General features: G+C 46.2%; 1 protein-coding gene across 3 annotated transcripts in view; it reads left to right on the top strand.

The window, feature by feature from the left end:
* Positions 1-15,835, top strand: part of PRPS1 (phosphoribosyl pyrophosphate synthetase 1) — a 210,967-nt gene that overhangs the window by 172,010 nt on the left and 23,122 nt on the right. For all 3 annotated transcript variants that reach the window (XM_063936976.1, XM_063936977.1, XM_063936978.1), the window contains exons 5-6: positions 11,143-11,316; positions 11,568-11,727. In XM_063936976.1, the coding sequence (XP_063793046.1) occupies positions 11,143-11,316; positions 11,568-11,727 (334 nt within the window). The remainder of the gene's footprint in view (positions 1-11,142; positions 11,317-11,567; positions 11,728-15,835) is intronic.

Genomic DNA, 15,835 nt, shown 5'->3' with positions numbered 1-15,835 from the left:
GCACTGTGGATCTTAATCTGGTCCTATCGGCTCTCACAAAGGCTCCATTTAAGCTTTAACATTCAGCAGATCTTCAGTTCGTTATTTGTAAGCTGGTCTTCCTTATGGCTGTTGCCTCAGCTTGACGTGTTTCTGAGTTAGGAGTTTGATCTTCCAAGCTGTTTTTTTCTCCTTCCATGACTATTAAGTGGTTCTCTGTCCGGATTCTACATTCCAGTAAAAGTTGTTTCGCCTTTTTTCTCTTAAACAAGGAAATTGGTTTTCCTGTTTTCCCTCCTTCCACAACTTTCTCAAAACTGGGATAAGCTTGCTACACTAGATGTAGTTTGACATCTGCGGATTTACTTTGACAAAACTTCAGTCTGATTCTAGGATTCTCTGCTTGTTCTTTATTACACACATAAATGTGGTTGGCCACCTACTTAGCAGACTATTACAATTTCAATTGGCTCAGTGATCAGTTGAGTCTATTTTTAGTGTGGATGAATGTCACCACACCAGGTGTCAGTGCATTCCACTAGGGTGGTGGCGTCATCCTAGACAGTGCAACATGGGGTTTTAGTGGAACAAGTCTATCATTCAGCTACTTGGTACTCTGTCCACATGTGTACTCTATTATACCATTTTTCAGATTTTCACCTCTGGCAACACCCATTTTGGGTGTACAGTTCTCTGATCAGGCAGCCTGAGCGTTCCCTTCTCTATGGGTGGTTGTTAAACAGCCCATGGTCTAGTGTCCTCCAGCTTTGCCTAGAAGAAATGGTGTCTCACTGCACTGGTCTATATGTAAATATTCACAACAATCTATAATAGAACAATGTGTTTCTAATACGAACTAGAATTTAACCAACATCAGATGCCAAGATCAAATTGAGTGGTGGTGGTCCAACTGAGTGAAACAAATCAGGGTAGGGATAAGCAAATGAAAGGACTTGCTTAAAAGGACTCAGATATGGTGACGCCCTCTTATACAGATAGGGAGATCAAGCCTAATAAATCATAACTTTTTAATGTTACACTTATAACGGACTGTGACAGGCCTAATTACAAACAGACGAATACTGTACATAAGGAACCACAGTTCCACAAGAAGGTGAAATATGAAACAAGACAATACAACATATACAAATAAAATACACAAATTTAAAAAGCACACTGGACCATATATTTTCACGACTGTAAATATCTGTTGGATTTAATATCCAATTTTCGGTGATTCTCAAAATTCCCAAGTCTCCAGGGGATGTAAGAGTTGTAATAGATGGAGAATAAACGGGACTACTAAAGCATTTTTGGAATTCTACTGTATCCTATTTGCCTGGGCAGTGAATGAGAGATTATTACTGGTGCCACACCCTGGAAATGTAAGTAGTGTCAAAAATGATGGCAGCGTTTCTTTTCTTGTTTTGGCTGTTGTGTACCCGACACAGCGCAGCCAATGAGAGAAATACTCTGCTGACCAAAGACAGAAAGTAGGAGTGTAAGGGGGTACAAGAAAAGACATATGAAACACCTTTGAGTTAATGCATCATAGCAATAGTGGCTCGACAAAAATTATATAAAATAAGAAAGAATTCTCAGTCTCTGAGCTGTTAAGATCCTTATGTCAGGTTCTCTGAACGGTCTTTCTATAATGAATAACCCTCTTTTCTTACATACGGAAAATGCCGTTGAAGACCATAATCTTATACCGTCACTCAGTATGCCACGTTTAGAGATTATTACAGGTATGTCTCTCTGAAGATACCAAAATGTCAGTTTGTATAAAAATTCAGAAACTTAATTTGCATGGGCAAGCTTGCCAAACACACACAGTCAACATTTGTTTAGCAAAAAAGCAATACAAAAATGAAATGCTTTAGCAATATCAATCAGGCAGATCACTAAGCAAAGAAGTGCTGGTAGTTATTTTGTAATAATTGCCACTCTAGAGTGGAATCATAACAGTGTAGCATTTATAGCGATATGTCCCAATCTTGTGATACCTGTTGCAAATATAAACATAGACATGCAGTATCAAGGAGGATAACTAGAGATGTGCGGCGGGCACTTTTCGTGTTTTGTGTGTTGGTTTTGGATCTGGATCCCCGCTCGTGTTTTGGATCTGGATTGGTTTTGCCAAAACCACCCTTTCGGGATCTGGATGATTTTAAAAAACAAACAAACATAAAAACAGCTCAAATCACAGAATTTGGGGGTCATTTTGATCCTATGGAATTATTAACTTCAATAACACTCATTTCCACTTATTTCTAGTCTATTATGAACACCTCACAATATTGTTTTTAGGCCAAAAGATTGCACCAAGGTCGCTGGATGACTAAGCTAAGCGTCATAAGTGGGCGGAAGAAACACCTGGCCTATCTAGGAGTGGCACTGCAGTGTCAGACAGGATGGCAGTTTTAAAAACTAGGCCCCAAACAGCACATCATGGAAAGAAAAAAAAAAGAGGTGCAAGATGGAATTGTCCTTAAGTTGTATAAACAGGACATACACACTTTAACAAATCGGTCATTTCAGTGACCGGGTCTGCCACACGACTGTGGATGAAATGATTGCTTTGTTTGTGCCCCCACAAAAAAAGAAGCAATTAATCCCCCCACCAAAGAAAGAAGCAATTCATCTCTCCTTCCACAAACTGGCTCTACAGAGGCAAGATGTCATCCTCATCCTCCGATTCCTCACCCCTTTCAGTGTGTACATCCTCCTCCTCACAGAGTATTAATTCATCCCCACTGGAATCCACCATCACAGGACCCTGTGTACTTTCTGGAGGCAATTGCTGGTAAAGGTCTTCCTGGAGGAATTTCTAATTCATTCTGATGAACATCATCTTCTCCACATTTTGTGGAAGTAACCTCCTATGCCGATCGCTGACAAGGTTAGCAGCTGCACTAAACACTCTTTCGGAGTACACACTGGAGGGAGGGAGGGAGGGGAGGGGAGGGGAGGGGAGGGGAGGGGCGGGCGGCGGCAACTTAGGTTAAAAAAAAAAAAAAAAAAAGCAAGGGCCTCCAAATTTCCTCTTTTTCCTGTCGGTATACATACGGACTGTCTGACGTGCCTACTTGGATGCTGTCACCGATACAATCCTTCACCATTCTTTCAATGGTGACCGGATCATATGCAGTGACAGTAGACATGTCAGTAATCATTGGCAGGTCCTTCAGTCCGGACCAGATGTCAACACTCCTAACTGCCCTGCATCACCGCCAGCGAGTGGGATAGGAAATTTTATCCTTTCTGCTGCGGGGTACACTGGGCTCCACAAGGAAATAACATCGGGGTGTAGAGTAGGATCCTGATCCGAGGCACCAACAGGCTCAAAGCTTCAGCCTGTTCCCAAGATGCACAGCGTCGCCTCCTCTATAACCCCGCCTCCATGCCAGTGAGCTTAGTTTGTAGTTGGTGCCTTCAGTAGCAGGTCACTTAACAGGTGGCTGCTTTAGGCAGCCTATTCTTAGCTTAAACTTTGAAGAAAACAGAAGAATACTATACAAAGGGCTGCAGCAGGCTGTGTCTGATAGACGTCTCTGCTGCAGCTCCATCACCCCCAGAAGCGCTGTATACTCCCGTGCCGCGGTTGCCGGGTCACTACAGCGGAGGCGACGGCTTCTTCCTCTGTCCTCAGGTGAGTCGCACGCCGCCGGACCGTGGGGCCGCTGTCAAGGGTGAGGTAAGGGACTTCTGTGCCGCACTTTGCACCGCGTGGCCGTAGGAGGCGGGCCACGCGCGTGCTGGCATGGACACAGATTACTGGGCTGCTTGCTCCACTAGTCACCAGGGTGATTATATATGGGCACCGGTCAGGTACATTTTCTTTACTGCCCGCACGCCCGGTGGGGATGCCAGCAGGGGATGCAGGCTGGACCTGAGGCCCCTCCCCCCAGCTCCAGGGCGCCATTTCTTCAATATTCCTGCCCTGGAGCTGCATATCTCTCCCTCACTCCTGATCAGCGGCCATCATAGATTGAGCTGAGCTGTTTCTAGGACTGCAGGGGCAAATCCTCCTCTGTGGAACCGCCTGACTGCCAGTGCTGTGCTTCCTACAGGACACTTGTTATTCTACCTGTCACTGCAACTGTGTTAGTTAAGAAAAGAGTGCATACTGTCAGGGTTGTGTGGTACAAACACCCTGTGATATACATCCAGTGTTTACTGCGTTTGTTATATCTACTGTTATCACATATAGCCATACTGAGTTTTTCTTTGTATTGCTATTCCAGTGCAGTTTATGGTACATAATTTCTGCATGGTACACGTGTGACTAATATATGTGTGTGTGCATGTAGCTGCTGTGCATTTGCCTTATTGCAGGGTATTTCACTCGGCGTGCTATTCCTATATTACTATACCTGTGAGGGCCAAGTGTTTCAGGTTTTCTCTGATAATATAGGTTTGTTTCACAAGGTATGCTACTGGAGTATTTTTTACTTGTGAATTATAGTCACCATATGTTCTATTCCTATTGAACCCTCGGTCTGTCCAGCTTTGGCTGTTTCTCTTGAGAGTTCTTACTAGGTATAGTGCTGCTACAAATTAATAAATATCTTTTTGTACCGGGTTGCCCATTACTGTGCGCATTGTTATGTCTGCTACACGTGGCAACGATGTTGGGGCCTCTCCCACACTGCGTGGTAGTGAGGCCACTGACTGCATGGAGGATAATTTAGCAGCTGAGAGTTCAGGTTCAGGGGCTTCCTTGCCCCCCAGTGGGTCGGTAGCACTCGGGGCAACACAAGATCCACCTTGGGCTACATTTTCCACATTGTTAAACACTCTTGTAACTAAATTGACGCCCCCTGTGGGACCACCTGTACCGCTATCACAGATTATGGTCCCCGCTGTGAACCCACCATGGGCGGATCACCTTTCCACTCAGTTACAGCATTTGAACCGATCCATGTCCAAATCTAAGGGTCACTCTCGCATAAGACTAAGTCGTCTTCTAAAAGGGCTATTACCTCCTCCCGATCTGCGGCCTTAACGGATACGTCCTCCGAGGAGGACGGTGCTTATACTGACCCCTCGGACACTGACGCTGATGTTTCAGATGGGGAGGGGAAATCGTCCGCGGATGTCTCAGATTTGATTGAGGCAATACGGCTCATTCTTCAGGTGGCTGATGACTCTGAGCCTGAGACTGTCTCCAAGAAACCTGATAGGTTTTAGCGTAAGAAGGTGGTTCAGCAGGTTCTACCCTACTCTAAACACCTGATTGACATACGTCAGGAATCCTGGGAAAATCCGGGGACAAAGTTTACACCGAATAAGAGACTGTTGGCTCGCTATCCTCTCTCTGCGGAGGTGTGTAAAAATTGGGAAACCCCTCCACCTGTAGATGCTCATGTGGCGCGTATGGTTGTTTCCTCTGCCCTGCCCGTAACTACAGTCACCTCTCTGAAGGAACCGACAGATGGTCGGGTGGAGGGCTGTTTAATAGCGATTTATACCCTGTCTGGGGCTGTTCAAAGAACAACTATTGCAGCGACTTGGACTGCTGAAGCTGTTGAGGTGTGGGCTCAGGAACTCGAGGCGGAACTGCCTTCTGATGTTTCTGAGCATGCTCGACTGTCTCTCGTATATTACCACGGCTTCTTGGTACCTTAAGGAGGCGGCCTCCGATGCCGGGTGCTCGCGGCCAAAGCTGCTACTGCATCCGTTTTGGCCAGACGTATCCTTAGGTTGAGATCCTGGTCGGTGGATTTGGATTCCAGAAAAACCCTTGAGGTACTTCCTTTCAAGTGATACATTCTCTTTGGAGAAGACCTCAGTAAGATTGTGGCTGACCTGGCTACTGCTAACACAGCATGCCTACCTAGTACGGCTCCTTTCTGTGCAGAAGGCTAAAAGTACTTTCCCTCAGCCCTTTCATACTCCAGGTAAAGCAAAAGGTCAGGCGTAACCAAAGCAAGCCCGTACTTCCAGGCCTGCCAAGCCCAGACCGAAGCGTGCTTGGGCTGCCCGTCAGCCAGCTTCAAAAACTGATAAGCCGGCCGCATGACGGGGCGGGCCTCCCTCTTGGGGATCCCAGGGTGGAGGTCCGACTTCTAGGTTTTACCCAGGAATGGTTAAAGACCACTTCGGATACCTGGGTGAGGGAAGTCGTTTCTCGAGGTTACGCCATACCCTTCAAGAATCGCCACCATCATCGATCTTGCCTAACAGTTGTGCCTCTGGATCCGGCAAAAGCAAACACGTTGCACTCGGTGGTACATTCCCTTCTGTCCACAGGAGTGGTGGTACAGGTGCCTCTGACTCAGAGGGGCGAGGGGTTCTATTCACCGCTGTTTCTAGTCCTGAAACCGAACGGGTCCTCGCGGCCCATTCTCAATCTGAAGTCCTTGAACAAGCATGTGCGGATCTCAATTCCGTATGGAAACGCTGCGCTCTATATTATTCTGGCCATGGAGCCTGGGGACTATATGGTTTCCCTGGACATACAGGATGCCTACCTACATATTCCTATTGCGGTATCTCATCAGCAGTACCTGCGGTTTGCAGTGGGCAACCTTCATTACCAATTTCGGGCGTTACCTTTTGGTTTGACTACGGCTCCGCAAGCCTTCACTAAGGTTATGGCGGTCATGACGGCCACGCTCCGCCGTCAAGGGGTCAGGATACTACCATACCTAGACAATTTGTTGATCCTGGTGAGTTCCCCACAACTTCTCCTGTGTCATCTGGATTTGACAATCCAGTGCATGAAAGCCCACGGATGGCTGATCAACTGGAAGAAATACTTCCTGGTTCCGGCACCGAGCATGGTACACCTGGGAGCATTATTGGACACCCACAACCAGCGGTTGTTCCTGTCTCAGGAAAAGATCTGATGCTTCCTATCCTGTCCGCAAGTGTCGATTCATTCGGCGATGCAAGTGCTAGGTCTCATGGTGTCGGCTTTCGACATGGTGGAGTATGCTCAATTCCATTCTCGCCCTCTGCAGAAGTTTGCAACAGGGTGACTGCTGTCATATTTCATCTTCCTCGCAAGGACTGTTGGACAGTCAATTGCTGAGTTGAAGTAGTACAAGTAGTTTTCCGACTTCCCCTCTGGGATGATGATCGACTCGCAACAACAGCAACAGTAGGCATACCACTCAAGGATCCTCCAAAGGAATCCCGGTTAGGAGAGGACTCGTCAGTCATGCCAGTGTTATGGCCTGCAGGACTGCTGACATGGGCAACTTATCCACTGGCTCACTTCTCCACTTTTACCACTGCTTAGTACATGTCCCCTTAAATGGTACCTGACCAATATCCTCTTTGTGTCTGTGTTGGTACATTACCACACGCTGATCCCTGAGATTCACTCCTCCCATGTGCTTGTATATCCTTTGTGCCTAACCCTGTTGCTAGATGCTCTTGATGTCTTGAGACAGTAAAAACAATACTAATAGTGTCTACCACTACTACCACAGCTGCTACTGTTAATTTAAATAATTTACAATTTGCTGTAAGTAAGATAAAATGTAACACATTTAATATCAGCTGGCATATATGGGTTTTAGTACTGTATATGCATTTTAAATATTTAGGTAAAACTGGGCATACAGTATACAATTATCTGGCAGATCATCTGCAAATCTGGCTAGCTGGAATGAAAATCTGTCAATGGATGAGAGCAAATGACAATTGCTCCCAAACACTGGAAAATTTACAAAACCTTTCATCCAGACAAATTGGTTAAATACGGAATTAACCAATTTTTATGAACAAGTTTCTGTCCGTTTCCCAGTGTTTGGGAGTAAATGATTATCATTTGTCCCAAACACTGGGAAATGGACAGAAACTTCATAAAAAATGTGGTCTGGATGAAAGGTTTTGTACATTTTCCAGTGTTTAGGAGCAATTGTCATTTGCGCTCATTCATTGCCAGATTTTCATTCCAACCAGCCAGATCTGATTGATCTGCCAGATAATTATATACTTTATGCCCAGATTTAGTCCTATATGTCTATAAGCCTATCATGCAGTATGGATCTTTACTGTATTTTGCATGATTTCCACTGAAGTAGACATACAGATGGAGCCACGCTAATCGTGGCTCTCTGTGACTAGGTGCCCGCGACGGAGACGCGCCCCATTCACTTGAATGGAGAGCATTTCCGGGCGGGCGTGCGAAATACTGATTTTTTTACAGTTGATGTAAACTCATGCAGATGGAGCCACGCTGATCTGAGGCAGCTCCATCACAAACGTGCACTCCTGGCGTGTCTAGGTGATCCGTCCGCCTAGTTACGCCGGGAGCGCGCGCCCGGACAGAGATGCTCAGAATGGGAGATTCTCTGTGCACTCCCAGCGTAACTAGGCGGATGGATCGCCTAGACACGCCAGGAGTGCACATTTGCGATGGAGCTGCCTCAGATGAGCGTGGCTCCATCTGCATGATTTTACATCAACTGTGAAAAAGCAGTATTTGTTCAAAACATCTACCATATTTTGCCCTAAATGTTACTTTCCTTGAACTTACTTTTTGTATCTGCTTCACTATCTTTGATCAAATATACAGTAGTTTACAGAAATCACTGACGTGTGTTGTGCTGGTGAACTTTTTCAGCCATTTAATTTGGACCTTCTTATTTTTGTAGGAATTAAAAACTGCCACTAGGTGGCATACCTTCTAATTTTGGTAGAAATGCTAAAAGTACACAATGCACTAGTTCCTATTGGAGATAATGGCTTAAAACAGCTGTCGACTGTAGTGACCTCTGTGCATGAAAGGGTTAAGGAAAGTCTCAGCTGAAATCTGAAATCTGAGCCTGTAGTACTGCATATGGCAGTTGTATATGGTGAGTAATTACAGACCTCTTCTGTGAGTCCCATCTTATCTGATACAACTGCAAGGGGCCATCGTGGACTCAGATTCTCCTCCCAGGCTTTCACAGCTGATGCTTTACTCTGAGACCAGTCCTCAGTGACCACACCAGCACCACACAGGGTCTTCTCCATGAGGTAAGGCAGCTCCCCCGAACCTCAGCGCTACCTCGGGGTACTGTTTACTACTTCTGCCTCCTTTTACTTTTGTAGCCAGCTTCTCTCTCACTGTAACATACATAGTAACATAGTATCTAAGGTTGAAAAAAGACAATTGTACTTCGGGTTCAACCTATTTGTGGTCTCCTATGCACGATTATTTTGTATAAAATTTTGACTGAAGTTGCTGACTGCCGTTCCGATTAACCCCTCTTTTTTATAATAACCATAGTGCGTGACTATGCCCCGTAACCCTGGATATCCTTATCCATTAGGAATTTACCTAACCCATTCCTAAAGGTGTTGACTGAGTTGGCCATTACAACTCCCTCAGGCAGGGAATTCCAAACGTGTATCGTCCTTACCGTAAAAAAAGCCTTTACGCCGTATTGTGTGGAATCTCCTCTCCTCTAACCTGAGCGAGTGTCCACAAGTTCTCTGTGTTGATCTAACCAAAAACAGGTCCTGCGCAAGATCTGTATATTGTCCCCTTATATATTTGTAAATGTTGATCATGTCCCCTCTTAATCTCCTCTCTTCCAGTGTAAACATGCCTAGTCTTGCAAGCCTTTCCTCGTATTCCAGCGTCTCCATACCCTTAATTAGTTTGGTCGCCCACCTTTGAACCTTTTCTAACTCCAGGATATCCTTTTTGTGGGCTGTGGACTGTGGGCTGCTTCTCCAGAACTCGGCTCTCACTACAGCAGATTAGGCGCATGAGAGTATTTGCCCAGTGTGCATGCAGAGAGATGATTTGAAAATCACTGGCCGGAAAATCGCACAGTGCATACACACTGAGCGATTTTCACCCGGCCGAGCGATATTCACGGGGGTGAACCACTTTCAACAGTAGGTGACTGTGGAAAGTGGTTCACTCTGTTTTGAGCTCAAAGTAGCTCAAAACACCAAAAGTGAGCTACTTTAAGCTCAAAATCGCCTAGTGTGTATGGGCCTTTAGGCAGGTGTTCACTTTTTATGCCTCATGGGTCTATTCATGAAGCAGTGAAAAGCGTGGAGAAGTGAGCCTGTGGAGAAGTTGACCATGGCAACCAATCAGCTGCTCTGTACAGTTGTATAGTATGCAAATTATAAATGTTACTTCAATGGTAATTGGTTGCCATAAGCAACTTCTCCACTGGCTCACTCCTCCACACTTTCCACTGCTTCATGAATAGACCCCTTAGTGCTATTTATATTTTCTCTTTGGTTGCCATGGAAGCTCACAGCATAACAGACACTCCTACAGTAACCCTCTCACTGCTGCATAAATCCCGGCGCATGGTAGCACCTCTCATTACTTGCAGTTAGGGTGTGCAGTCTAGGTCCCCTTCCCTATATTGGCCAATTCATCACTTCCAGGACTCCTTGTTCTTTTATTACGCTGAAGATAGTTCTTAATGACATTGGCTGTATTTTTGGTGTCGTTGTCCTGCTGCAGTATAAATTTAGAGAACGGATGCTCTTTTGAAGGCAAAGGGTGGTCACATCAAATACTGATTTTGATTTAGATTTATCTTCTGTTCATTCACTTTGAATTTTTTTAATTTATAAATATAAACTATAAACACTTCTATTTTTGAAAGCATTCTTACTTTGCAGTATTTTTTTCCACACCTGCGTAAAACTTTTGCACAGTACTGTACTGTAGATGTTTAGAAAAATGATTTTAAATGCAGTAGATATAAATTCATTAACAACTTTTTGTCAGGTGTACATAAGGGATGCGGTCAGTATGCCAGCGGTCCGTATCCCAGCGGTCAAGTTTAGCAGTAAATGCCCCCCCCCCAGTCTAATCCCTAGCCGTGACTCCCGGTGACTTAGCCTTTGCTGCCACCCCAGGTGGTTTAGGGTTAGGGGAGGGGTAAAATAATGACCCTGTTCCCTGTCGGCATTCTAATTGTTGGGATACCAGTGTCTGTCATGGGCCCGCTGTCATCCTAACCACTGGCCTCCTGTATCACACCTGTGCCTAAATGTACAGAACTCAAATATTTGATATAACAATTTGGTGTGTGTGTGGGTGCAGCACCATACCTGATGTGGTATTGAAATTAAGTGTTACTAGTAAGTAGATGTCTGTGTATTGTTATATTTATCAGTACTGTATATGTTCACTTATTGCTGTTTTCTTTACCATATCTTTGCTTCTTTTATTTTTTTGTCCAGAGTAACATCAATTGCTGACAGACTGAATGTTGACTTTGCTTTAATCCACAAGGAAAGGAAAAAAGCTAATGAAGTAGACAGAATGGTTCTTGTGGGGGATGTGAAAGACAAAGTGGCTATTCTTGTTGATGATATGGCAGATACTTGTGGAACTATCTGTCATGCTGCAGATAAGTGCGTATCAAATTGCATTTTCTTATGATTCACCAATGCTAAAAACCCAAATTTATTGCTTAAAATTTGTTTGTTATAATCTAAATATATTTCACACATAATCCACATGGAAAAATACCTAAATATTTGTTACTTGTTTACTTATTAACCGTTTCTTTTATAGCGCAGCAAATTCCGTTGCGCTTTACATTTGGTTACTTGTGTTATGTTGAACATCAAATATGAATAATTTTGTCTTCTACTCTTTGTAGACTGCTATCTGCTGGAGCCACCAAAGTATATGCAATCTTGACACATGGTATATTTTCTGGCCCAGCCATTTCCCGGATAAATAATGCATGTTTTGAAGCTGTAGTGGTGACTAATACTATCCCTCAAGAGGAAAAGATCAAACATTGCTCTAAAATTCAGGTGTGTACATAAGGTATAGCATAATTTTAGGACCCTTTCCAATTGTGTTCGTTTTGAGTTATGACTTGATAGGATCTCTTTGAAATACTACTCCATTTTCTTTTCTTATATATTTTATACATACTGCTATTCTGTCAATAGGCCTTTAAATAAATCCATTTTCTCTAACGTACTAGTGGATGCTGGGAACTCCGTAAGGACCATGGGGAATAGACGGGCTCCGCAGGAGACTGGGCACTCTAAGAAAGATTTAGTACTACTGGTGTGCACTGGCTCCTCCCTCTATGCCCCTCCTCCAGACCTCAGAATCTGTGCCCGGAAGGAGCTGGGTTCCTTTTAGTGAGCTCTCCTGAGCTTGCTAATAAGAAAGTATTTTAGTTAGGTTTTTTATTTTCAGAGAGCTTCTGCTGGCAACAGACTCTCTGCTACGTGGGACTGAGGGGAGAGAAGCAAACCTACTAACTGCGGCTAGGTTGCGCTTCTTAGGCTACTGGACACCATTAGCTCCAGAGGGATCGAACACAGGAACTTAACCTTGGTCGTCCATTCCCGGAGCCGCGCCGCCGTCCCCCTCGCAGAGCCAGAAGACAGAAGCCGGCGGGTTGAAGCAAGAAGACGTCAAAATCGGCGGCAGAAGACTCCTGTCTTCACATGAGGTAGCGCACAGCACTGCAGCTGTGCGCCATTGCGCCCACACTAACCCACACCCTCCGGTCACTGTAGGGTGCAGGGGGGGTGCCCTGGGCAGCAATTGAGTACCTCCTGGCAAAAAAAGCAGCATATATACAGCTGGGCACTGTAATATGCATGAGCCCCCGCCATTAATTTAACACAAAATTGCGGGACAGAAGCCCGCCGCTGAGTGGGCGGGGCCTTCTTCCTCAGCACTCACCAGCGCCATTTTCTCTCCACAGCTCCGCTGAGAGGAAGCTCCCCAGGCTCTCCCCTGCAGACTCACGGTAGAAAGAGGGTAAAAATAGAGGGGGGGGGGGCACATAAATTTAGCGCATTAATCATATATACAGCAGCTACTGGGTAAACACTAAGTTACTGTGTGATTCCTGGGTCATAAAGCGCTGGGGTGTGTGCTGGCATACTCTCTCTCTGTCTCTCCAAAAGGCCTTGTGGGGGTCCTGTCCTCGTATAGAGCATCCCCTGTGTGTGTGGTGTGTCGGTACACTTGTGTCGACATGTTTGACGAGGAGGGCTATGTGGAGGCAGAGCAGGTGCAGATGAATGACGTGTCGGCGCCGACACCTGATTGGATGGATATGTGGAAGGTGTTAAATGATAATGTAAACTCCTTGCATAAAAGGTTGGATAAAGCTGAAACCTTGGGACAGTCGGGGTCTCGGCCCATGCCTGATCCTACAGCGCAGAGGCCGTCAGGGTCTCAGAAGCTCCCACTATCCCAAATTGTTGACACAGATATCGACACGGATTCTGACTCCAGTGTCGATGACGATGATGCAAAATTGCAGCCTAAAATGGCTAAAGCCATCCGCTACATGATTATAGCAATGAAGGATGTATTGCACATATTAGAGGTAAACCCTGTCCCTGACAAGAGGGTTTATATGTATGGGGAGAAAAAGCAAGAGGTGACTTTTCCCCCTTCACATGAGTTAAATGAGTTATGTGAAAAAGCGTGGGATTCCCCCGATAGGAAAGTGGTGATTTCCAAAAGGTTACTTATGGCGTACCCTTTCCCGCCAACGGACAGGATGTGCTGGGAATCCTCCCCTAGGGTAGACAAAGCTCTGACACGCTTATCTAAGAAGGTGGCCCTGCCGTCACAGGATACGGCCTCCCTAAAGAATCCTGCGGATAGGAAGCAGGAAAGTATCCTGAAGTCTGTTTATACACATTCAGGTACTCTACTGAGGCCGGCAATTGCGTCGGCCTGGATGTGTAGTGCTGTAGCAGCATGGACAGATAATCTGTCTGAGGAACTGGATACCTTGGACAAGGATACTATTTTACTGACCCTGGGGCATATAAAAGACGCTGTCCTATATATGAGGGATGCCCAGAGGGACATTTGCCTACTGGGCTCTAGAATAAATGCAATGTCAATTTCTGCCAGAAGGGTCCTGTGGACTCGGCAATGGACAGGTGATGCCGACTCCAAAAAGCACATGGATGTTTTACCTTACAAGGGTGAGGAATTGTTTGGGGACGGTCTCTCGGGCCTAGTTTCCACAGCTACAGCTGGAAAGTCAAATTTTTTGCCATATATTCCCTCACAGCCTAAGAAAGCACCGTATTAACAAATGCAGTCCTTTCGATCACAAAGAAGCAAGAAAGTCAGAGGTGCATCCTTTCTTGCCAGAGGCAGGGGTAGAGGAAAGAAGCTGCACCATACAGCTAGTTCCTAGGAACAGAAGTCCTCCCCGGCTTCCACTAAATCCACTGCATGACGCTGGGGCTCCACAGGTGGAGCCAGGAGCGGTGAGGGCGCGTCTCCGAAATTTCAGCCACCAGTGGGTTCGCTCACAGGTGGATCCCTGGGCTATACAGATTGTGTCTCAGGGATACAAGCTGGAATTTGAAGTGATGCCCCCTCACCGTTACCTCAAATCGGCCCTGCCAGCTTCCCCCGTGGAAAGGGAAGTAGTGTTAGCGGCAATTCACAAGTTATTTCTCCAGCAGGTGGTGGTAAAGGTTCCCCTCCTTCAACAGGGAAGGGGATACTATTCCACAATGTTTGTGGTACCGAAACCGGACGGTTTGGTCAGACCCATATTGAATTTAAAGTCCCTGAACATTTATCTGAAAAGATTCAAGTTCAAAATGGAATCGCTCAGAGCGGTCATTGCAAGCCTGGAAGAGGGGGATTTTATGGTGTCTCTGGACATCAAGGATGCTTACTTGCATGTCCCCATTTATCCACCTCATCAGGAGTACCTCAGATTTGTGGTACAGGACTGTCATTACCAATTCCAGATGTTGCCGTTTGGGCTCTCCACGGCACCGAGAATATTTACCAAGGTAATGGCGGAAATGATGGTGCTCCTGAGAAAGCAAGGAGTCACAATTATCCCATACTTGGACGATCTCCTCATAAAGGCGAGGTCCAGAGAGCAGTTGCTGATCAGCGTAGCACTCTCGGGAAGTGTTGCAACAGCACGGCTGGATTCTGAATATCCCAAAGTCACAGCTGATTCCTACGACGCGTCTTCCCTTTCTGGGCATGATTCTGGACACAGACCAGAAGAAGGTGTTTCTCCCGGTGGAGAAGGCTCAGGAGCTCGTGACTCTAGTCAGAGACCTCTTAAAACCGAAACAGGTGTCGGTGCATCACTGCACGCGAGTCCTGGGAAAGATGGTGGCATCATACGAAGCCATTCCCTTCGGCATGTTCCATGCGAGGATCTTTCAGGGGGATCTGTTGGACAAGTGGTCCGGATCGCATCTTCAGATGCATCGGCTGATCACCCTGTCCCCCAGGGCCAGGGTGTCTCTTCTGTGGTGGCTGCAGAGTGCTCACCTTCTCGAGGGCCGCAGGTTCGGCATACAGGACTGGTTCCTGGTGACCACCGATGCGAGCCTCCGAGGATGGGGGGCAGTCACTCAGGGAAGAAACTTCCAAGGGTTGTGGTCAAGTTAGGAGGCTTGTCTGCACATAAATATCCTGGAACTAAAGGCCATATACAACGCCCTGAGTCAAGCGGAGCCTCTGCTTCGCAACCAACCGGTGCTGATTCAGTCAGACAACATCACCGCAGTGGCTCATCTAAACCACCAGGGCGGTACAAGAAGCAGAGTGGCAATGGCGGAAGCCACCAGGATTCTTTGTTGGGCGGAGAATCACGTGCAAGCAGTGTTCATTCCGGGAGTGGACAACTGGGAAGCAGACTTCATCAGCAGGCACGACCTCCACCCGGGAGAGTGGGGACTTCATCAAGAAGTCTTCACGCAGATTACAAATCGATGGGAACTGCCACAGGTGGACATGATGGCATCCCGCATCAACAAAAAGCTAAAAATGTATTGCGCCAGGTCAAGGGACCCTCAGGCGATAGCTGTGGACGCACTAGTGACACCGTGGGTGTTCCAGTCGGTCTATGTATTTCCTCCTCTTCCTCTCATACCCAAGGTGCTGAGA

The sequence above is a fragment of the Pseudophryne corroboree genome, chromosome 8, assembly GCF_028390025.1.
Source record: "Pseudophryne corroboree isolate aPseCor3 chromosome 8, aPseCor3.hap2, whole genome shotgun sequence".
Lineage (NCBI taxonomy): Eukaryota > Metazoa > Chordata > Amphibia > Anura > Myobatrachidae > Pseudophryne > Pseudophryne corroboree.
Note: the sequence above shows the minus strand (reverse complement) of the source record. Positions and strands in the feature narration are given on the sequence as shown.